At 45.8% G+C, this 23721-nt stretch overlaps 1 protein-coding gene across 1 annotated transcript; it reads right to left on the bottom strand.

Annotated features, from left to right (window-relative positions):
• Positions 1 to 4164: 4164 nt before the first annotated feature.
• Hmox1 (heme oxygenase 1) lies at positions 4165 to 11859 on the bottom strand. The gene is made up of 5 exons (XM_038313333.1): positions 11673 to 11859; positions 9681 to 9801; positions 8100 to 8591; positions 6555 to 6654; positions 4165 to 4961 (listed from the first exon to the last, which is right to left on the bottom strand). The coding sequence occupies exons 1-5, from the start codon at positions 11693 to 11695 to the stop codon at positions 4828 to 4830; spliced, it is 870 nt and encodes a 289-aa protein (XP_038169261.1). The 5' UTR covers positions 11696 to 11859; the 3' UTR covers positions 4165 to 4827.
• Positions 11860 to 23721: the final 11862 nt, after the last annotated feature.

The raw sequence follows: 23721 nt of genomic DNA on the forward strand, positions 1-23721 counted from the left end.
CTCTTGTGACAGGTTGGTTTCCGGTTTCTGACAGCTCACCTACCCCTAGAGCCAGATAGTACCAAAACTAAAAGGAACTAAAAGGAACTGTTTTCTTTCATCCAGATCCAGGTGAGCGATGATGACGATGGTAGAATTTTTTTTAATTCTTTGGCAATGCTTAAGACAGGCGAAATTCATAAACATTTCCAAATTGAAATCTTGAAAAAAAAATGACAGATTTGGTACAGCAACTCTAGTTGTGTAATTCTCCTTGGTTGAGTTCCTACCATGCACATGAACAAGTGGAAACCTGTTCTATGCCACAGCCACGCAAACATGTACTTACAGAGAATAAAGTTTTTAAAAAGTATCAAGTGAATCTAAGACTTGGTTTTCTCAACATTTCATGGTCATCCCTGTGTGCCAAGAGATCTAGCACATTCTATTTAAAGTTGCTGTATTCTCTTCTTGACCAAAATCTAGGCTCTGAGTCTGTTCTCAACAGTTGTCACCAACAGCAGAGATGTAATTCCATATGGTTGACCGGAGCCTCCCTCGGGTACAGATGGGATACTTGACTTACTGTACAGAAAAGAATTTTAGGAAGAGTCAGAGTGAGGCAGAGTCAGCAAGCTCACTGGTCAAGAAACAGGCAGTACTAGAGAGATGGCTCAGCAATTAAGAGCACTGGCTGCTCTTGCAGAGAATCCCAGTTCAGCTCCCAGCACATATATAGTGGCTCACAACCATCTGTAACTCGAGTACCAGAGCATCGGATGCTCTCTTCTGGCTTCTACAGGTACCAGACATACATGTAGTGAACATATGTAGATGCAGCCAAAACATTCACACACATAAATATAACCTTAAAAATAAATAAATTGCCAAATGATAGCAGTACACGCCTTTAATCCCAGCACTCAGGAGGCAGAGGCAGGCTGATCTCTGAGTTTGAGGCCAGCCTGGTCTAAAGAGTGAGTCCCAGTACAGCCAGCATTACACAGAGGAATACTGTCTCAGATAATAATAATAATAATAATAGTAAATCTTAAAAGAAAAGAAAAAATAAATGGACAGATGCACCTACAAAGAGCCAAATGAAGGCATAAGTACTTCAGATCCATTAAACAGACAGCTTGGGGGCTTTGGAATTCGACTGCTTATAGGAGTGAACCTACAGTCACTAAAGTGGGAGGAGTAAGGAGTGTGTTGGTCTATTTCATTATCAAAAGGTTTTCTCTTTTGTTTGTTTTGCTTCTTTTTGGTTTTTGAGACAAAGTTCCTCTGTGTAGCTTTGGCTATCTTGGAACTCCCTCTGTAGACCAAACTGACCACCAACTCAGAGATCCACCTGTCTCTGCCTCCTAAGTGCTGGGATTAAAGGAGTGTGCCACCACCGCTCAACTATTTGTTTTAATTTTAAGATATCTGTTTTATTTTATCTATATGATAGTGTTTTACCTGCATGATGGTTTGTGCCTCAGAAAGTGTGAGAGCCCTGAAATGGATGGTTTGTGAGTCATCGTGTGGTGCTGGAAACTGACCCCTATGCTGAAACTCTTGACCAGTTGGCAAGGCAAGAGACATGAGCCAGGTCCAGACAGGTGAGGGTGGCTGGGCTGTTTTCCTGCCTATCCCTGCTTCACCTCTATCTAAAAAAACTTGAATAACCATTAATATTTGGAATGGTTCAAGGCCATATCTCTAGCCAGAGAAAATGGAAGGTGACAAAATCATAGACTCTGGTTGCTCCATCCAGCCCTGAGGATAGGGCCTGTTGCCCAGTCTCTGTAAGAAGATAGAATTTCGACTTTGATAAATGTCTGCTGGCAGGCACAGCTGGCCTCAAAACATCTACATTTACTCACCCTTTGTAATTCTCGCTCCCTTAACTCTGGTCAACCCTTAGCCTCCTTCTAGTCCACAAACATACCACTAAAGACCCAGGGTAGGCTGGCACTTAACTATTCTTTTTGGAATTCAAAACTAGTTTTGCTTTGTCCCCTTTTTCTTCCCTTTACTTCCTCACCCTTCAGGTATTATGTTTGAACCCAAGGCATCCCACATGTAGGTAAGCACTTTACTACTGAGCTATATCCCCAGGCTTTTTGTTTAATTTTATATGTATGGATGTTTTGTGTGCATGTATGTCCGTGCATTACATGTGTGTCAAGTACCCAAGAAGGACAGGGAGAGTGTTTTGGATCCCTTGAAACTAGTTACAAACTGTTGTGAGCCACCATGTGAGTGCTGGGAATTGCACTAGGGTCCTTTGTAAGAGAAGGCAGTGCTTTTATGCACTGAGCCATCTCTTCAGGACCTCCCCCTCAACCTTTCTTACTTTATCACAATGAAAATGTTCACAGGTGGGGAAACTGGGCCCAGAATAGAAGAGAAATCATTGTTATCTGATGTTTATGCTTTGCATATATCTATACCTCTATCCTGAATTTCATAAAGACTGAGTTCCGGACCTGGTTGTATGTATATCTGAACCATCCAAGATGTCTTTCTTGTATGGTGACTCTGGGATCCCACCTCTTGGCAAAGTTCTAAGCTCTGTGACTGAGTACCTCCATGGAGTTCTGGAGTTTCTGTGCACAGAATAGTATTTTGACATCATTTTGACATTACTGTATTCCTTCATCAGCAGTGAGAGGCAGATATATTGCTCATTTTTTCCGTGAGCAAATGAGATCTGAAGCAATGTGCTCATGGTTCCAGACTTGGTAATAAAGCCAGTATGAGGGTCAAAAATCTGCCAATTCCCATACCTCTGGTACCATTGGTCCAAAGTAGCTACTTTGTTCCCTGCTCTACCTCCACTAACCATACAGTGGGAACTTCCCGTTCAGTGTTTGGATGGCTTTCATCACTTGGGCTTGATGTGGGAGAGTCTTCTGTTTGTGTTGATTTCATTCGTTAATAAAGAAACTGCCTTGGCCAGCCCTTAGGTGGGTGGAGTAGACAGAACAGGAAGAAGGAAGTGAGGTAGATGGCTCAGTCAGATGCCATACCTCTCCTCTCTGAGCCAGACGCGATGAAGCTCCGGCTCAAGATGGACGTACGCTAGAATCTTCCCTGTAAGGCACCACTTTGTGGTGCTACACAGATTATTAGATATGGGTTAATCAAGATGTGAGTGAGAGGCTGAAACTAATGGGCCAGGCAGTGTTTAAATGAATAGTTTGTGTGTTGTTATTTCGGGGCATAAGCTAGCCAGGCAGCTGGGAGCCGGGCGGGACGAAAAGCAGCTCCTCACTACATGGGCTGAAATCCTTCCTGACACTGGCACATTTGCCACAAGGATATATATCCACACGTGTGACAGATGACTCCTCCAGTACAAGAGTCAGAAGACATTGCATAAGAGAGCTGGGTGATGGAAGGCCTTGGGATTGAATGTGCTTCTCATGACAAGCAGGTGAGGTCAACATCATTGTATTAATGTCACAGGTGGTGAATTTGAGTCCCAAAGGGGTTAAGTGACCAACTCCCAAGTGCAGAAGTAGATGGTTCAGTAGGAAAAGTACTTGCTGCCCAAGCCTAAACTCAACTTCTGGAACCCACATAAAGTAGAACTGTGTCCTCACACTGACTACAGGGCTGTGCATCCCAACATGCATCACACACACACACACACACACACACACACACACACACACAAAATAAGTGAAAACTTAGAAAGAAAAAACTTGAACCCAGATATTCACCCTAAGTAGCATTCAGAGTATTAGCAACTTTACCCCAAAATCTGGCCATTTCAGCCTCAGGCAATGTGAGTCTTCAGACTGAAGAGATATGTCAGTCAGGCTTATTACCATGTGCTTGTAATCTTAGGACTGTAGAGGCAGCAACAGGAGGGTCCCTGGAGCTATATATTTCTGGGAGCTAGAGGCCAGTGAGTTACTGTATCTACAAATCAGGTTGGACTGGCCAGGCACGGTGGCCCATGCCTTAATCCCAGTTTTTGAGAGTCAGAGGTAAGAGGATCTTAGTGAGTTCAAGGCCAGTTGGTCTATACAGCAAGTTCCAAATCAACCAGGATTACATAGTGAGATCCTGTTAAAATAAGATCACTTCAAATGTCAAGCACAGTTCAACATTGCAGCTACCAACATCACCTGCCCTCCTGCCAGGTACTGAAGAGACAAGAGGGGTAGAGAGATGAAGACACTTCAGTGACTGTCAGATAATGTCATTTATTATTTCATAAGAAATTCAAGACCAAGGTTACAATTATTAAATACTTCTTTCCCACCCACCCCTCAAAAGACAGCCCAACTTTGTTAGGAAAAAAAACAACACAACAAAATACCATTATTCTGGTGGAATTGGGGAAATAATAAAAAGACATAAACACTCTGGACGGTGGTGGTGTGTCTTTAATCCCAGCACTCGGGAGGCAGAGACAGGTGGATTTCTTTGAATTTGAGGCCAACCTGGTCTACAGAGCGAGTTCCAGGACAGGCTCCAAAAGCTATAGAAAAGAAATCTTGCCCCAAAAACAAAACAAAACAACAAACAAACAAAAAAGACAGAAACACAAGACTGAACACCTCTGCACAATGTTATCAAAGTGGCCATGAAACCTTAGGAAAGTGGTCATGGCCAGTTCACACAGATGCCAACCAAAGCCTTGGCTCAGATCAGCTGCCACTTAAGGCCACTGGCTGGATGTGAAGGAAAAATGCATCGATCATCTTTTTCCATTGCAGAGAGGGGGCTAGAAGCCCCCAAAGCGTCTTAGAGGCCCAAAAGAAGAGAGCCAGGCAAGATCTCCCTTATAGAGAGAGGCCCTTCATGGACAGAGTTCACAGGCCCTGGGGGCCAGCACATTTGCATTTACATGGCATAAATTCCCACTGCCACTGTTGCCATCAGAAAGCTAAGAGTAAGGACCCATCGGAGGAGTGGCGCCTGGGATGAGCTAGTGCTGATTCGGGGCTTCCCTCTGGGTATCTCTTCAGGGGTAGTGTCTGAAAGAGAAAGATAGAAAAGGTCAAACACATGTAGCCTGGGGTATATGACATTAAAGTACACAGTGTAAAGGAGATGTAGTGTCTGTCTCTGGTACAGTTCCTGCTACAGCACAGAGTGTCCACTAGCAACTGCGTGAATACCTTCAAAGCTAGGAACTCCCTCCCTCCCAAGCTGTTCATTCTCCCATGTTCAGCCATGTTATCTCAAGGGAAAGTCCCAATCAGGTAGCTAGTACCATCAGGACTGGTCACATTTCAGGCACCAGAAGCAATACTCTTAGTAACAGGGCCATGGGATCCTGTCCCAGTTGGGAGAATGGGAGAACCTTAGACAAAATGTGGGTTAGGATGGCATCGAGCAAAACAGTTTCACATAACCTGCCCTGCCCATCCTCTTGTCACCCACTCCCTGCTGTGGGATAGTGCTCTTGTACACGGTAAAGACTTGTCACTTGTATTGGTTTAATAAAATGCTGATTGACCAGTAGCCAGGCAGGAAGTATAGGAGGGGCAACCAGACAGAGAATTCTGGGAAGACGAAAGGTGGAGACAGAGGAGGCAAGATGAGAATGCCTTACTGAGAAAACATACCAAGCCACGTGGCTAAACATAGAAAAGAATTATGAGTTAATTTAAGTTGTAAGAGCTAGTTAATAATAAACTTAAGCTAACAGGCCAAACAGTTTACAGTTAATATAAGCCTCTGTGTGTTTCTTTGGGACTAAATGGCTGCAGGACCAGGCAAGACAGAAACTCTCTCTACAACTTCACTGTGCCACACTCTGTCCCAGGGGTGGCAGGCTCAGGGAAGGAACATTTTGTGTCACTTCGGTCTTTTTTGAAGTCTTAATATAGGTCCAGCTATCATGCAGCAAGGTACAGGAGAAAGGGGCTGGCACCCAAGGTCCAGTAATCACATGTCTTCCTAGTGTCCCCTGAAAGGTCAGCACTTAAAATAGGTTCCCAAAGCCCTGCCTTATATGGGGGTCTTCTAGGAGCCTTTTTCTTTAAAAAAAATTTTATTTATTTATTTATTATGTATACAATATTCTGTCTGTGTGTATGCCTATAGGCCAGAAGAGGGCACCAGACCCCATTACAGATGACTGTGAGCCACCATGTGGTTGCTGGGAATTGAACTCAGGACCTTTGGAAGAGCAGGCAATGCTCTTAACCTCTGAGCCATCTCTCCAGCCCTTCCAGGAGCCTTTAGTGGGTCTGAAAAAGAAAACACTTACAATCACAGCTATTAGTGAAAGACTGAGGCAGGAGGATTGTTTGTTACCAGGGGTTTGAGGCCAGCCTGGGTAACACAGTATAACTGCCTCGAAAACACTTTGGAGGGATGTTCCTAAATGAAAGGATTTCTGTGCCAGTAACTTCTAAGGGATTTCTTCTGTATACCTTAGCCAATGCCCAATGTGGGGAAACAGCTCATCCAGTCACAAATTACAGGCTGACCCTGGGTCCTTTTATCTGTACCCTATTTCTAATTTAAAACACTCAGAAAAGAGAATAAAGAAATCCCAGAGACAGACAGCTGAGCCATGTTCCTGCCAAGAAGAGCCAGAGGTAAGAAGGCATCTTTACCTTGCATCTTTACCACAGACCGCTGGCGAAGCCGCTCCGTCTGTGACGGGATCTGATCCCCGTGGTCCTGTGTCAGCAGCCCCTGCAGCTCCTCAAACAGCTAGAAGACAAGACAGACCGTCATCAAACACCCATGTGTCTCTCACCTACCCTAGGACAGATATGACAGGTTTATCACCTCCCCTGCCTATGCTTCCCCAATGCTGTCTGTGCCCCCACCTGGTCCCCACCAGTAACAGCCGTCCTGAATCTGGAATTCAAGATTTTATGTGAATGCCCACAAGGAGAGCCACTTTGCCTCCTCTGAAATAACACATGGATGTGCGGTGCCTGTGCAGCACACAACCATTCAAACTGCTGTCTTTTCTGAAATGTGCGCTGCTTGGCTCATCCTTGCTAAGGGGCTGCTTGTACAGGTGAGGGAAACACAGCCCCTGGAGTAGGGCTTGCTCGAGATTGACTAGGGGGTCAGGATGGAGATCTAGCTCTCAGCTGGGCTGAGGTTTTTTTGTTTTTTTTTTTTTTTTTTTCCAGACAGGGTTTCTCCGTGAAGCCCTGGCTGTCTGTCCTGAAATTCATTCTGTAGACCGGGCTAACCTCAGAGATAATTCAGAGATTCATCTGTTTCTGCTTCCCAGAGTACTGGGATTAAAGGCGTGTGCCACCACCTCCCAGCTTCATATCCTCAGAAGGACACAAATGGTCTAGATGTGGTTGGATTTAGAAATTTGAAAGGATAGTTTCTAATAGGTGCTTGCCTGATGAACCTTAAGGGATCCCAGACCGAAAGCAGGAAGTCAGGAGGCTATGAATTGAAACCCTGATCACCTAAACAACCCCATCAACAGGACACTATACCCTTCCAGCTCTATCTTTCAAGCCCTTGCTCAAAATCCACTTTCTTAGAGACTGAGAAGATGGTTCAGAGGTAAAGAGGACCAGCTGTTCTTCCAGGGAACCCAGTTCAATTCCCAGCACCTACATGGCAGTTCACAACTGTCTGAACTCTAGCTCCAAGGACATCCTCACACAGACACACATGTAGGCAAAACAACAAAGCACATAAAAAAAAATTACAAGACCCACAATTGCAGAAAGTGAGACATCTCTGTGACTATGTAGAAAATCTCCTAAAGCAAATGCCACCAGAAGCATTCCAGCCTCTGAAAACCTTACAGTGCCAACCTGGCTATGCATAAGTACATAAGTACCCTGACAGTCACACCACTGTCGTAGGATGCCATCTCCATGATGGTCATGTCCCATAACACCAGAGAGCAATGACATCACAGAGCTTACCCTATACCAGCCCTTCCACAAGGTCTGAACTGTATCACCTTGCTTGCCCCTCACACCTTGAAAATGGACACTATCATTATCCCTATTTTGCAAATAGAGAAACTGACGAACTGGGAGATGAGATTTGTCCGTGATCACCCAGCTACTAATCAGGCCCCTGGTCCCAAGTCCTTGTACTTAACTGTGATTCCAGGACCCTCCCCCTCCAATAACAGGAGTGTGACTTGGAAGAGCAGTGGGGCTCACCTCGATGTTGAGCAGGAACGCGGTCTTGGCCTCCTCTGTCACCCTGTGCTTCACTTCAGGTGTCATCTCCAGGGTGTTCATGCGAGCACGATAGAGCTGTTTGAACTTGGTGGCGTTGTCGATGTTGGGGAAGGTGAAAAAAGCCAAGCCCTCACCAGAGCCAGGCAGGGCCAGGGACTTCTGTGCGATCTTCTTCAGGACCTGGCCCCCCGAGAGGTCACCCAGGTAACGGGTATACGCATGGGCCACCAGCAGCTCGGGATGAGAATGCCCCACCTCGTGGAGGCGTTTCACATAGTGCTGTGTGGCTGGCGTGTAAGGGATGGTCTCTTGCCAGTGGGGCCCATACCAGAAGGCCATGTCCTGCTCCAGAGCAGCCTTTCGGTGCAGCTCCTCAGGGAAGTAGAGTGGGGCATAGACAGGGTTCTGCTTGTTGCGTTCTATCTCCTCCTCCAGGGCCGCATAGATGTGGTACAAGGAGGCCATCACCAGCTGAAACCAGAGCCAGTTTCTCAGAAACCCTCTATGGCTGCCTACTGGGAGACTTTCTGTCCCCACCACTCCGCAGTCGCTCCATCTCCACCAAGCTCACAGTGTTCTCTACTGTGTATCTAGTGTTTTCTTTTTCTTCTCTTTTTGGCTTTTTGAGACAGGTTTCTCTATGTAGCCCTGGCTACACAGTCTTTGTCTATAGACCAGAATGGCCTTGAACTAATAGAGATCTCCCTGCCTCTGCCTTCTGAGTGCTGGGATTAAAGGTGTGCACCACCACTGCCCAGCTGTATCTAATGTTTTTTACTGACATCAATTTCACAACTGTGCCAGGAAATAACAAAATCAGAGTCTATTGTGTATGCTGGGTACTTAAGAAAGCCCTGCTGTCGAAACTAGATTTCTCAGACGCACTCGGGAGGCTGAATGAGCTAGACAATCTCACTGTGAGGACAGGACACTGCAGGACTAAGGCAACTTCCCTTCCTTGCCTTCAGAAGCAAATTGGAATTGGGTTAAGATCTGGTTATGGTGGTACAAGCCTGTGGTCCAAATACTCAGGAGACTGACTCAGGAGCATCGAGAGTTCCTGAACTATGTAGTGAGATCCTATCTAATAATCCAAGAACTAGGATTCTAGGTCAGCGGTTGGTTGAGAAGCTATCCAGCCCATGCAAGGCACAGGGTAAATCAGGTCAAGAGTGCATACTCTGAAATTTGGCCATCTCTGTTTGGTTTCGGTCTTTTCCACATAATGCTCACTGTGTGGCCTCTTAACCTCTCAGGGCTTTCCCCTTATCGACTCCTCAAGGCTGAGACAGGAGTGTAAAGCGACCAACATAGAGTAAGTGTTCAATTAGCCATCCTGCTGTCCAGACTCCTGTCAGCATCACATAGCAGGCCAAGAACTTGCTGTGTGACCCTCTCCTCTCTTCTCTGAGCTAGTGTCAAAATTAGTAGGATGAGTTCCTTAGAAAGCCCTCATCTTCCCTGACTCTAACCTCTCCATTCAATTATTGGCCTGAGAGCTCTGGGCGTACCTCCTACACCCCTTCCCCCAAATGTTCTGGCTAACCTACAGCCACATACCTTAAAGCCTTCTCTGGTCACCTGGCCCTTCTGAAAGTTCCTCATGAACTCAGCGTTCTCTGCCTGGGTGTGCACCTCCTTGGTGGCCTCCTTCAAGATCTCAGACAGATCCTTGGGCATGCTGTGGAGGAAGGGAGGAGAATCAGCAGGGGTTGGCTGTGAATGATTCTTCCCAAGCTAAACACAGGACCTCACCATCACAGATTGGACCTACAGATAGGTCCAGCCTCCAATCTAGATGGGCTTAGCCATGCAAATAATCATCAGTCATTAAATACTATGGGATGTAGTTCCCCAAACCACAGGGAGAATTCCTATTCCAGTTACTCCCAGTGAAGGGGTGGAAAGGTATGGGCTGACCACAGAGAGGAGTCACACCACTCCAAGGTCCATGTTCAAGAATAGATTTTTTAATTTTATTTTATTTGGTTTTTGAGACAGGGTTTCTGTGTGTAGCTCTGCCTGTCCTAAAACTCACTTTGTAGACCAGGCTGGCCTCAAACTCAGAGATCTGCCTTCTGCCTCCTGAGTGCTGGGACTAAAGGCATTCGCCACCACTGCCTAGCTAAGGATAGATAACTTGATAAGCTTTGCCCAATGTGAAGGCATTTCTTTCAAAAAGTTTCAATTAAGAACTTCACAACCAGCTAGCTGGGTGTGGTGGTGCAGCCTTTAATCCCAGCACTCAGGAGCAGAGGCAGGCGGATCTCTGAGAGTTTGAAGCCTGGTCTTTTTACATGGTGAATTTCGGGATTATGTAGGAAGGCAGTTTAAAAAAAATTAAAAGACAGAAAGAAACTTGCACACACACCCACATTACACGCAAAGTGTCTGCATTAAACAGTCTTGTAACCCAACTGTACTCAAAGGAGTTCTGCAGCAGGAAGATTTGAGAGTTCCAGGCCAGCCTGAAGGACTCATTTAAGACACTGCCTCTAAAGAAAAAAAAGGGCGGTTGTTGTACATTAGTGGTAGAGTGCTTTCCTGGAATGTTTGAAGTCCTAAGTTCAGTCCTTAATGCTGAAAGGACAGGGATCAGGGGTAGACAATATGAGATGGCTGTTGGTAAAGGCTCTTGCCACCATGTCACATAACCTCACTTTCCTTGGAATCCACACGGTGGAAGGAGAAGAGCGACCCTCAAGTTGCCCTCTGACCCCTACATGTTTAGTGTGGTACATATGTAGCCACTCTATATGCACAGTAAATAAAACATAGTGGCCGTGGTGGTTCATATCTTTAAACCCAGCACTTGGGAGGCTGAGGCAGGCAGGTCTCTGTGAGTTCAAGACCAGCCTGGTCTACAAAGCAAGTTCCACGATAGCCTGGACTGTTACAGTGAGAAACCCTGTCTCAAAGAAACAAACAAAACAAAAACAAAAACAAAACAAAAAAAAGAGGAGGAGGAAAAGCTAAGTATGGTGATGTTGTATCTTTATTCCAGCACACCGAAGGCAAAGGGAAGAGGATCTGAGTTCAAAGGTTCAAAGACAACCTGGTCTATATATTGAGTTCCAAGACAGCTAAGACTACATAGAGAGACCCTGTCTCAAAAAATAAATAAATAAATAAATAAAATAAAACAAATACCCCCCCCCCAAAATCCCAGGCTATAAACATCCACTAGTTCTGCTGTTGCTGCCTCCTTAAGCCTTGCATTCTCCCATGAGGTTGAAAACTGCACAGCCACGGTTATGTACAGCCTGACAAGTGACCACTCCACGCCACCAGGAGAGCCAAAGCATCCCCCTAGAATGGTGGTGAGTCCAGGATCCAGGACTCAGCAGTACGTTCACCAGCCCTCAAACCTGGATGCCATAGGACACTCTCATAAGGACACAGAGTGTCGGAGGAGTGAATCACATTTTCTCCCACCAGCTGCCCATGGCTACAGGTAGCCTGGGCGGCAACTCGTCCGCCAGCCCCACAGCATTCCCAGGCTGAACAAGGAACACGGGTCGCCACACTTCCCGTCCCCACGCAGCTACTCGCCTGTCGGGCTGTGGGCGCTCCATCACCGGGCTGGGCTGGCTCAGGGTAGTTCTGTCTGCTTTAGGCTCCGGGCTATGCTGGAGATGATTCTGCTCGGGCAGGCTCCACTCAGTAGTTGTCTGCTGAAACTCTGAAGGCGACAGGCGACTGTGAAAAGCTGCCTAAGCCAGCCCTTTAAGTAAGCAGGTCACGTGGCGGCCGCCTAGCTGAGCTGAGTTCTGGCTCCAGTTGCAACACCACGCCCCGGGGCTGGCCTGGTCTGCAAGTCATATGACCCTGGCAAGCACTGCTACAGGAGGGGGGGGGGTGAAAAAAGGAAATCTGAGTGAGTTGCCTGTGGGCAGGATTTGGATTCTTTCCAGAACCCTCTCTATACAGTGACAGGAGGACAGGAGTAGCCCCTCAAGAATCTTGAAGATTCCAGAACTAAGAGACATTGCTGAGGGGCAACCCCAGGGACTGACCCACCGGGGTCCTGGGTTCACCTGAATCTGCCTTCCCAGAACTCTGTGAGGACAGCTGGTTTTCTCAACTCCTTTATAGACACTCAGTCCTGCTTGGTTTGCCAGCACCCGCTGAGACTAACTTTTCCATAGTTCGTCCCTATACATAGTGCTGGGTGGATGGCTCAGGCTTCACAGGTGGGGAAACTGAGCAGGAGGATGAGTGTGCTGCCCAGCAGGGGGTCACGGAGAACAGCACCTGAGTGTCTGGTTGCCTTCTCCACGATCCTAGAACTTGGTCCACACCATGGCTTCCTAATGCTTCCTAACACAGGACACATCCACCATCACAGGTACCCACTGAGACTTATCAGGGTAGGGCTTGGACAATCACCCAAATTCCTGGTGATGTGGACCCCTCAGGACCGGAGAGAAAATGCACAAACATACTGGATGATTACACAAAGCACCCATAGTACTTAGTTGTCCTTTTTTGGGTTAAAAGTGACTTTTTTAAAAAAAAATTTATTGCTGGGTGGTGGCGGTGCAAGCCCTTAGTCCCATCACTCAGAAGGCAGTAGCAGGCAGATCTCTGTGAGTTCAAGGTCTGCCTGGTCTAGAGAGTGAGTTCCAAGACTACACTGGGCAGCCCTATTTAAAAGAAAAGAACAAGAACGAAAACAAAAAAGAAACAAAACAAAATTTATATTTATTTTGTGTGTGTGTGGACCCAAGTACATGTATATATGTATTCATGCCACATGCATTCAGTTGTCTGAGGAGGCCAGAAGAAAGCATTGGATCCCCTGGACCTAGAGTTACAGGTGGTTGTGAGCTGCCCATGTGGGTACTGGGAACCAACTCGGGTTCTCCAGAAGAGCAGCAAGTACTGTCAGCCTCTGAGCCACCCCTCTAGCCTAAAAGTGACTTCTAATGTCAACAAGATTTCATTTTCATTTGTTTGCTTGTTTGTTTCTTCTTTTATTTTTAAGGATATTGTTTAGAAATGGTGGTTGCAAGTCCTCAACTCTGAAGAAAGACAAATGGAGGTTGCCAACTGCCTATCAAGGGTGGACCCCCTTCGAGGGGAGCAGGATGGCCAACTGCCTGTCAAGGGTGGATTCCCAATCAAGGAGAGCGGGATGGCTAAGTCTCACCCCCATGTGCCCAAGAGTCTGTCGCACTTGGTCAAGTCCCTTGGGTCATCACTGTCCCACTCAGCACAGTGACAATAGAGTAGCAGCTCCAGTAACTGAAGACCCACGGCACGTGGACAACTCATCTCTCAAGAACTCCACCAGAAAAGCCCAGGGGCTGGCTTTAGAGAACAGGACAGAGGCATCCGATAGTACGAGAATTCACTGTAACAGGAGGACTCCACGTTCCCTGGGAAGCAGGCGGCATATCTTCTGCCTGCGAATGGTGTAGACAGGACAAGTGGCTATGACCACTGCCAACCAGCAGGTGCTTCTCTGGGTGTTCTGGAAAGAGCCATCTTCCCCAGGATGGATGGAAAGCAAGTGGGCTCCGATTCTATCCACTTGGTGCCATAAATCCCCAGGGCTGGACCTGTGCCTGGCACATGACAGACAGTTAATAATAATAACTGCAGGGACGGGGTTGCCCAAAGACTCCTGATGGGAATGGGGATGAGGTGATGCTGTTGTTTGGCTGTCGTGGCTCAAAGCTGCCGGGAAGGGCACAAAGTGCAATCCTAGCCAACCTTTGTTCTTGCTGTGTGCAGAAGCTCAGCTAATTCCGGCAGCAGCGTGAGATCTGTGCATCTGCATCTGTCTTTTGTCTACTGGCGTCTAATGAGGAGCAGTGAAGTCAAGGAACTTTCTTGTCACTCAGCTATATAGATGTCGGAATCAAAATTCTAGCCCTGGTATCAGGAAGCTAGGCCTCCCTCCTGACCACCTTACCCCAAGTCCTGTCATGGATGGTCCAGGAGTTTAGGGGGCAATAATGGGAAATCTGTAGATCTACAGCTTGTTATTCTAAGGACCGCAAAAAATAAAACTCACAACATGAATCTCCATTTTAACATGGGGAGCTGGGGCACCCAGAGAGAGAAGCACTGACTCAGGCTGTGGCCCCACTAGAGACACATTTGCTTACCCTGTGTTTCTGACTTCTGGGCCCTGGCTTGTTCTCTAGGAGCCCCAGACTTAAATAGAAGATAGACTACACAAAATTTGGAGACAGAAGCAACCAGACCAGGCTGTTCTTGTCGCTTCCCAGACTCCCCACCCCAATGTGCACACACATACACACACACACACACACACACACACACTGCCCATATTAACTTAGGTAGGCACACCAGGCTGTTCTGGTTCCTTCCCAGATCTCCGCCCCCCAACACACACACACACACACACACACCACGCACACTGTGCCCACACTGACTCAGGCAGCCAGACCTGGCTGTTCTGGTCCCTTTCCAGCATCCCTCCACCCCACACCCCACTCCCATGCCCACACTAATTCAGCTTCCTTGCTTTCTTTGCCTCATGCACCCAAAAGACCCCAATCCATGCCCTTTCTCTTGCTGCAGTGACTAGCTGAATACCCACCCCTCAAAGATGTCTATACCTTGACATCAAGACCAGAGAAAAATTCTGAAGGCAGATGTGAGACTGCCCTAGACCGTCCCTCAAGATCCAGGGTCATTGTTAGTATCCAGCACACCTTGGCCCTGTTTCTTGGGAACCCTTGCCTGGATACTAACAATCATTACAGGTACATGATGGGCACAGAGACAGTTGATGGGTGAGGAAAGATGGAGCAGGATAGGAGACAGGAAGATGCTGTCCTGCCTCCTGCAAAGATGAGGGACACAGCAGCAAACTGACTGACATGCACAAGCAGCGTCTGGAAGCTAGAAACACAGGGAAGTCCTGCTACAGGGGTTACCCATGCCACCCGCTTCTCAGCCCATCTCACAGGCTCCTGCAGTGAATTTCAGGATAGAACAAATGTAAGAGAGCGGTCAGTCATAACTCCAAAGCTTTCCAAACTTTGTGTGTGTGTACCTCACATTCACACCAGCTTGAAATGTTTCAGACAGGGCTTTACAATTTAGAACCAAACAAGCGGCTTCTGTACCTTGCTGGAACTTTCATTTCCTCCTGCCTGGGGCTAAAGCTACCCTTTTACCAACTAACTTATTCAGAGGGAAGCTGAAGAAACAGAGGGTGACTCAGCAAAATCTGCCTTCCCTTTGTCTGCAATCTCCCTCTCAACCATGACACAGCATAAAAGCAGCTGCAAAGCAGAGGAAACCACTACTCAGCATGGGAGGAGGGCGGGGGTCAGATTTGGGTTTGGGTTCTGTTTCCAGCTGCTGTGGAAAACAAGGTCCAGGCTCCGGGACAGGGCGGGGGTGGGCGGGGTGAGGGGGAGTGGGAAGGAGAGTTGGAGTCCTGGGCCAGGGGTGGAGCTCTTGTGCCTTCTGCCCCAGTTAGATGGCAGAAAGGGGATTTGTGTGGGTATCTTCGAGCAAGAATTCTCAGAGGGCATATTGACTACACCATGCCTGAGACAGTCCAGGAGGGGACGGAGGGCAGAGGACTCCAATAAGGATCTTCAGCCTACCTATACACGGTGTACTCCCTTATCCACAACATGGACAACAGGAGGATCATAAGTAAAAAGGAAATCCTCTGACAGGCAGACAAATACATGCTGCCACACATGTAGGACAGAAGAAGAACATTCCTAATGAAACAGTTGCCCAAAGCAGAAAGACAGGACAAATGACAACTGACCTCTGGTAGAGAGCTCCATGACAAACCCTCACATGGACAGCAGGTGGACAGCTGGATCAGACGCTGGACCCTTTCCTCCTCCACCATGACCTCATTGCACATCCGTGGTCAACACCTGTCAAGGGCTCCCTGCTGTCTCTGGGGTAAAGTGCAAGGCCTTTATCCGGGCACAGCTGGCCTTGCAGATCTGGCTGAGCCCACCTCTCTGGCAGTAGAGTCCCCCACACACACACCAAGCATGTCAGACTCAGAGGAGCACTTCCAGTCTGGAATCACCAAGACTGTTATCCTCAGGGTTGCTAGCCTCCCCTAGAATACCACTTTTGCCAAGAGACTAGTGAGGTACATGCCTGTCACCTAGCACTGTGGAGGTGGAAGTGGGAAGAACAACCAATTCACTAAAGACGTAAGAGTTATTTATGTAAGATTTTTTTTATTGAGACCATCAGCTCACAAATAACAACCCAAAGACTTATTACTAATTATGAAAGCTCTACCTTAGCTTTTACGCTTTGTCCTGTTGGTTCTTATTGTCAAGTTGGGAGCGTAGGCCCCTGCCCCTCACATCTATCCCAGCCCCCAAGTCCAGGACCACTCCTCAGGGTATTTAAGTGATCCCCCAAAAGAGGAACACATGGTCTCCCTTTCTTCCTCCTGGGGGTCGCGTTTCTGAGGCTTCCTGGTTTCCCCCTGGGGCCACCCGAGAGTGTAGAACTCCCATTAAACCTGGATATTTCTTAATTTGGCTTGTTTTGATTCAGCTTGATTGGGAATTTTGTGTAGGCAGGGAGCTCATGTTAGGAAATATTCCTAACACTTATAACTTAAATTAATCCATTTATATTAATTTATGTTCTTTCATAAGGTGTTACCTCTCTTCCATCTTATGCCTCCTGTTTCCTCTCCATATCTTACTAGAGAATCCACCTTTCTTCTTCCCTGAGTTCTCTCTCTGCCAAAAAGTCCTGCCTATCTTCTCCTGCCTTGGCTGTTCAACTTTTATTACACCAGTCACAGTAATACATCTCCATATGGTGTACAATATCCCACAGTCTTTCCACCTTTTTGTCTAAATTAAAAGGAAAGGTTTTAACTCTAACACAGGAAAACTATATATAATAAGAACAATTATCAAGTAAGGATTCCATTTACAATGTCCAATTCATTTGTATTTGGTAAATTTGGAAAAAATCACTCTATTATCTATCTTACCTTGATGAGTCCAAAGTTTTATAGCTACCATTTTATAACTTGTATTTCCATCCTAAAACTATCTTTTTAGATAAACAACTTAGCTTTTATGTTTTCAACCTTATAAACTTTATAACTTTTGCGTAAGTTCTTTTTTTCTGAATGTGGTAACAAGGAAAACTGTATATCTAGTCTTCCAAGTACTGGATTAAAGGTGTGCATCACCACCACTTGGCAAAAACACACAAACTTTTGAAGGAAACATATGCATCTGTCTTAACACAAGCATGGAATGTGCAATATATACAAGTCAGCTAAAAAAGATGGTGTTTCGTTTTATGTTTTAGCTGGTAAAAGGCATCTGTCACTTTATAAGCACATTTGAACTGCATAAACAAATGTAATATAGACCTCCATCCTTATGAACAGATGGCGTGTAATAAGTCATGAGGTCTCTGTAGCCAACAAGGTTTATCCATCCAGTCTCAGAGCTGCTCCCATGCACAGAGATCGGCATGTGTCACCTGTCCTGTAGTCTTTCCTGTCTTCTTCAATCACAGATGCAGTCAAGATCCTCATGAGGTCTCCCCAGTCAAATCTGATCTTTACTAATTTTGAGTAAATCCAAAGCTTTTTGTTTCCTGTGAAAACAAAGGCATAATCTTTCCTGACTTCCGTTCTTTAAAATGTATAGCTGTTTTAAATTAGCAGTTTTTTCACAATCCAGTATTTCTCAGCAGCAGTCATTTTTTGTTCATCTGCATTTAAAAGTTTCAAAGTCAGGCTGGGTGGTTATGGCAGTGCATGCCTTTAATCCTAGCACTTGGGAGGCAGAGACAGGAGGATCTCTATGAGTCTGAGGCCAGACTGGTCTACAGTAAGTTCCAGGACAGGCTCCTAAGCTGTAGAGAAACCCTGTCTTGAAAAACAAAACAAAACAAAAAAATTCAAAGTCGGGGCTGGAGAGATGGCTCAGAGGTTAAGAGCATTGCCTGCTCTTCCAAAGGTCCTGAGTTCAGTTCCCAGCAACCACATGGTGGCTCACAACCATCTGTAATGGGGTCTGGTGCCCTCTTCTGGCCTGCAGGCATACACACAGACAGAATATTGTATATATAATAAATAAAAATTTTTTTAAAAAAATTCAAAGTCAACAAAGCACCATACAAGGTCCAGACACCCTGTGTACTTCCCATCTGTACGTGGCTTAGTCTTTATATTACTTTACTCTCTCTTTAAAGACTATACTCTATTAAACTATTTTTATGACTGTCTATATCCATTTTCTCTTCTTTCTTCAGCATCTAAGCTCCTTTTGAAGCAGTTATACCTTTTTAGAGGTGTGTGTGTGTGTGTGTGTGTGTGTGTGTGTATACCTGGCTTTCTACTCCTCTGTAGTGTTCTCTGCTTATGTGAGGAAAAACGTAAACCTGCTAGGCTACCACCATGCTGTTTGGTGTCTGGTTCTGTCCCCCTTGGTTCCATGAGAGCCTAGCCTCATGCTGGTGGATATTGGCCCTGGAGCCGTATTTACCCACCCCACTTCCTGGAATTTGTTGTGTCTGCCTCGGGCAGGTGTTTGTACTCAGTACCAGCTGCTCACATCCTTAGCTGCTCAGCAGAGCCTCTTAAAAGCGCCATGTCTCTGTATGCCACCAAGCCTACCAGAGAGACTGCGGTCTCCAGGAAGCCATGTCTTCCAGGTTCGGAACTCTTGGCTTTTAGCTTTCTCAGGCCTTATGTGGATATACATGCCCCCACATTGGCACCGTATGTAAGAAGTGTTTTTGTTGGGACTTCCAGCTCACAAATAACAACACAAAGACTTATTAATTATAGAAACTCAACCTTAGCTTACACTTGCTTCACTAGCTCTTATAATTTAAATTAACCCACTTATATGAATCTGTGTTCTGCCATGTGGCATTTCCTGTCTTCCATCTTGTATTTCCTGTTTCCTCTCTGTGTCTGGCTGGCAAATCATCCTTTCTTCTTCCTGGAGTTCTCTCTCTACCCAGAAGTCCCGCCTATACTCTTCTGCCTAGCTATTGGCTGTTCAGCTTTTTATTACACTAATCACAGGGATACATCTTCACACAGTGTACAAATATCCAAGTTACCACCAAAATATCCACTAGGTATGAGAAAGGACAACAAAATGCCAATTCAACACCTTGAGAGCGTTCTACACTTACTGAAAGGGCTTAAGAAAATGGGTGGTTCTTATTGTTACTGAAAACTTTTTTATGGTGAGTGATTAGAATCTTACCCTAATAACACGCTGTGTTAGCACACAATCATTTTGAACTGAACATAATAAGACCCCCAAAAGTTTGATGCTCTCCCCTCCATCACCTGCCCCAAAGCAGGCTTAGCATCATGATAGTGGATAAAAATATTGGATCTTTCCAAACTCAGAGAAAGCCACTTAAGGTGTCTTTTATAGTAATTATTTTATTTTAGATTTTTGGGTGTTTTGCTTGCAGGTATGTCTGTGTACCACATGAATACCTGGTGTCCAAGGAGGCCAGAAGAGGGTATTGTAGATGCCCTAGAAGTGAGTTACAAGGGATTGTAAACTGCCATGTGGGTGCTGGGACTGCACCTAGATCCTTTGCCTCCTGAGTGTTGGGAGGGATTAAAGCCAGGCTTCACTGGGCACAGTTTGGCTTGTCTTTTTGTTGTTGTTTTACTTACAGTCAGAGAGCCTAGGAGGTAAAAGGAAAAGGTTCCTAGACCAAGCTACTCTGTTAGAGTTTCCTCAAGCTCTAAATGTCCACCTACTCTCCAAGCAAGGACTTAAATTTTAGAGGCTGTTCAGGGACATGCATGGTACTTTATTTGCCATAGTTTCAAACTGCGATAACCCCCCAGCAGGTGACTAGATAAACAATTTGTCATATAAACATGAACACAATAAACAGGAAGGGATTGATTCATGCTTCAACATACAAGTCTTCAAAATAGCTATACTGACTAAAGACAAAAAGGTGTGTTGGCGCATACCGTAAATCCTAGCACTCGGAACAAAAAGGCAGGCAGATCTCAGTGTGTTCAAGACCAGCATGGTCTACACAGCAAGTTTCAAGACAGGTAGGGCTACACAGAGGGACTCTGTGTTAAGAATTCAAAAAGCAAAAAGACACTTGCTGTGTAATTCCATTTACAATAAGAACATGTATAAAATATATAACTAACAGAAGATTATATATATATATATCATATATTAAACTAACTTAAAAATCTAGAAAATGTCAAGCAAATTAATCAGGTATCGTGTTACCTGGTGGAAGGCTGGTCTCACCAAGGTGAGAAAAGCCTTAGGAGTGATGAACATGCTCAGAACTTGGCAGTGGGGATGATTTCATAGATTATGGGGCCTGAACTCACCATACTTTGTACACATGTAAAGTTTGTTGCAGTTCAGTTTTAGCTCCATGAAGCTATAGACTCAGCCAAGGCTTTCCTGCTTTTTCCTATTTCCAGATGCTTTAAAGGGCCTGCCCTCCAGATCCAGTGCCCTAAGACACTCCACTCCACCTACTTGTAAGCAGCCCAGTATTGGGAAGCCAGATGACTCAGGCATCACCTTCCTAAGCTAGAGCTTGGTAGCATCACAAAGGCAGTGTCTGCCTACTTAATGTTGGAGGCTCAACTCCTACCTGGAGGCCTCATACTCACCTAAAATGTGGAGCCAGGTGTACCTGGCATCCTGCATGTTCCTCTTCAGAGTAACCCACCAGGCCTAAACACCGAGGGTGTAGATAGAGCCACACTCTTTCAAAACATCATCCAGCAACCCTCAGCCTCACACAGGCTGGAGGTCTTCTGTTTGGACACCTAGACCACAAGGACCATATTGTCATGTGCAACCTGGCTCTAGTTCCAAGTCCTGGCTACACTTGACTGTGCATGAAGGAGGGACGCCTAGGACAGTGTAAACGCTAATAAAATAGACTTCAAGCAAAGGTTTGCAGCTCAAAGCAAGATCCTGACAGATAACTGTGTGCACTTGAATTCCCTAAGCCTCTATTTCCTCATTTGACAAAATGGGAATTAAAAATTGCATCTACTCAGTGTGGGGGAGGGTAGGGTCAGTTAGTATCTATAAGAAGCTCAGGGGAGGCTGGAGAGACAGCTCAGAGGCTAAGAACAGCACTGGCTGCTCTTCTAGAGGTCCTGAGTCAATTCCCAGCACCCATATGGCAGCTCACAACTGTCTGTAAATCCAGGATCCACCACAGACATATATACAGGCAAAATACAAATAAATTTTAAAAAAGAAGAAGAAGAAGCTCAGAATTGGGCGTGCTTCAGGGAACAAACAGAGGAAGTGTTAGGGAGAGTCAGTTCCCCTTTTACCATTCAGACCCAGCTTTTCTCTAGAAATTTCCAAAGGGTTCTGCACTCGGGTGGGAAAATCACTAGTGTCTGACCAACCTTGTTCTCCACCACAAGTTGTGAGCACCAGCTTCCTTCTGTCTCTTTTCATTTGTTTATTTGGCTCAGTGAATGAAGAGCATGGCAAGCATCTCCAACAACCTAAATCTGATCCCTGCAAACCATGTAAAGATGGAAGGATAGAGAAGGACTGGAGAGATGGCTCAGCGGTTAAAAACATTGCCTGCTCTTCCAAAGGTCCTGAGTCCAAATCCCGGCAACCACATGGTGGCTCTCAACCATCTATAATGAGGTCTGGTGCCCTCTTCTGGCCTGCAGGCATACATGTGGACAGAATATTGTATACATAATAAATAAACATTTAAAAAAAGATGGAAGGAGAGAACCAACTCCACAAAGTTGTCCTCTGACCTCCAACTGTGTACCTCCCTGTTCTGAGGTATCCACCAGAGAAAACTCCTCAAACAGAACATGGATTTATTAATCAGCCAGTTAAGACACTAGGTTCTCAGGATCCCTATGTAGGCCTGAGAACCTGAGCCTTTCTCAGGGGGAGCTTTTAAGCACAAAAAAATATCCTGGATTGACATACTTCAGTTAACAAGAACAATTAGTAAAAAGCTCTGTAGACTAGGCTGGCCTTGAACTCACAAAGATCTACATACCTCTGCCTCCGGAGTGCTGGGATTAAAGGTGTGTAACACCACTGCCTGGGGATCCTATACAATTTACTATAGTTTAGAGTTTTGCCACATGTATTTGTGTCCGGATCCACCTGCCCTTGCCACTCACCAAAGAGTAAACTGCAGACTACTTTCCTTTACCTTAAATTCTTCACCAAGTTATGCCTAGGTGACAGTTTCTTTGCACTGCTAAACAATTGCAAATATCAGACAAATCAACTGATAGGGTTCATTATATTGTTAAGCAGAGACAAAGTGCTTTAGGTACAGAGAGAGGTCTTGTCCGGATCTGGGAGTTAACTGAAAAGATTAACAGGGAGAAAGTGCACACATGTATGTAACATGAATGTGTGTGATACAGGAGCACTCAAGGAAGCAGAGACAGGCAGCGGTAGTGCACACCTTTAATCTCAGCACTCGGGGAGGCAGTGGCAGGCTGATCTCTGTGCTTGAGGCCAGCCTGGTCAACAAATTGAGTTATAGGGCAGCCAGAGCTACAGAGAGAAACCTTGTCTTGAGAAAAAGATGAAGAAGAAGGAGAAGGAGGAGGATTTGGAGCCAGGCACTTTTATGTGAGGCACTTATGCTAAGGAGTAAGGGAATCCATAAAAGGCAGAGAGGCTACGGGGCAAGCTGAGTGAGGAAGAACCAGTAAGAAAGTGTCCACGTACCAGAAAAGACAGATAATAGAATCTGCTTGGCCCTGCTCCCTGACTTCCAGTGACGTCCAGGAGATCACTGCTTTCCTCCTGGCCTGTGGCTGGTTGGTTTCCTCTACTCGGAGACTGGATTTCCTGTCTTTGTTGTTGTTTTGTGGGAGATTGTGTGTGTGTGTGTGTGTGTGTGTGTGTGTGTGTGTGTGTGTGTTTGTAGAAAAGGGGTCTTGTTTTGTAGTCCTGCCTGGCCTAGTTTTCAGGCTACCCTTGAATTTGCTAACTTGTCTTCTGCCATATACTGCCAATCACTAGGATTAGAGAGGTATGAGTCAACATGCCCTGTATTAGTCTTTTCTTTCTTTATTTCTTTCCTTCCTTCCTTCCTTCCTTCCTTCCTTCCTTCCTTCCTTCTGGTTGTCCTGGAACTCCCTCTGTAGACCACACTGGCCTTAGACTCACAGAGATCCACCTGCCTCTGCCTCCCAAGTGCTGGAATTAAAGACCTGCACCACCACCTCCTGGCACTTTGATCTTTTTTCAACTAAGCTTTTCATTTATTTACTAATAGTGGTGAACATCTTTAATCCCAGTGCTCAGGAGGCAGGGGTAATTGAGTTCCAGGCCAGCAAAGGCTATATAGTAAGAGTCAGTAATTTTTTTTAAGCCTTTACCACAAAATAATTTCCAAAAGGCTGGGAAGATGGCTCAGTGGGCATAAGTGCAATCCTGACCACCCAAGTTCAATTTCTGGAACTCTTGAAAAGCTAGAAGGAGGTAACTGACTTTATAAAATCATCCTCTGACCTTCACTGAGTGCCCCCTCCTATCAATCTCTCCTCTCTCTCTCTCTCTCTCTCTCTCTCACACACACACACACACACACACAAATAATAAATATAATT

The sequence above is a fragment of the Arvicola amphibius genome, chromosome 15 (genome assembly GCF_903992535.2).
Source record: "Arvicola amphibius chromosome 15, mArvAmp1.2, whole genome shotgun sequence".
Taxonomy (NCBI): domain Eukaryota; kingdom Metazoa; phylum Chordata; class Mammalia; order Rodentia; family Cricetidae; genus Arvicola; species Arvicola amphibius.

Coding starts and splice junctions, on each gene's coding strand:
- Hmox1 (XM_038313333.1), bottom strand. CDS start 11,695: ATGGAGCGCCCACAGCCCGACAG. Junction 9,802..11,672: donor GAGCGCCCACAGCCCGACAG/GCGAGTAGCTGC, acceptor CTTCCTCCACAG/CATGCCCAAGGATCTGTCTG. Junction 6,655..8,099: donor CGTTCCTGCTCAACATCGAG/GTGAGCCCCACT, acceptor CTTGTCTTCTAG/CTGTTTGAGGAGCTGCAGGG.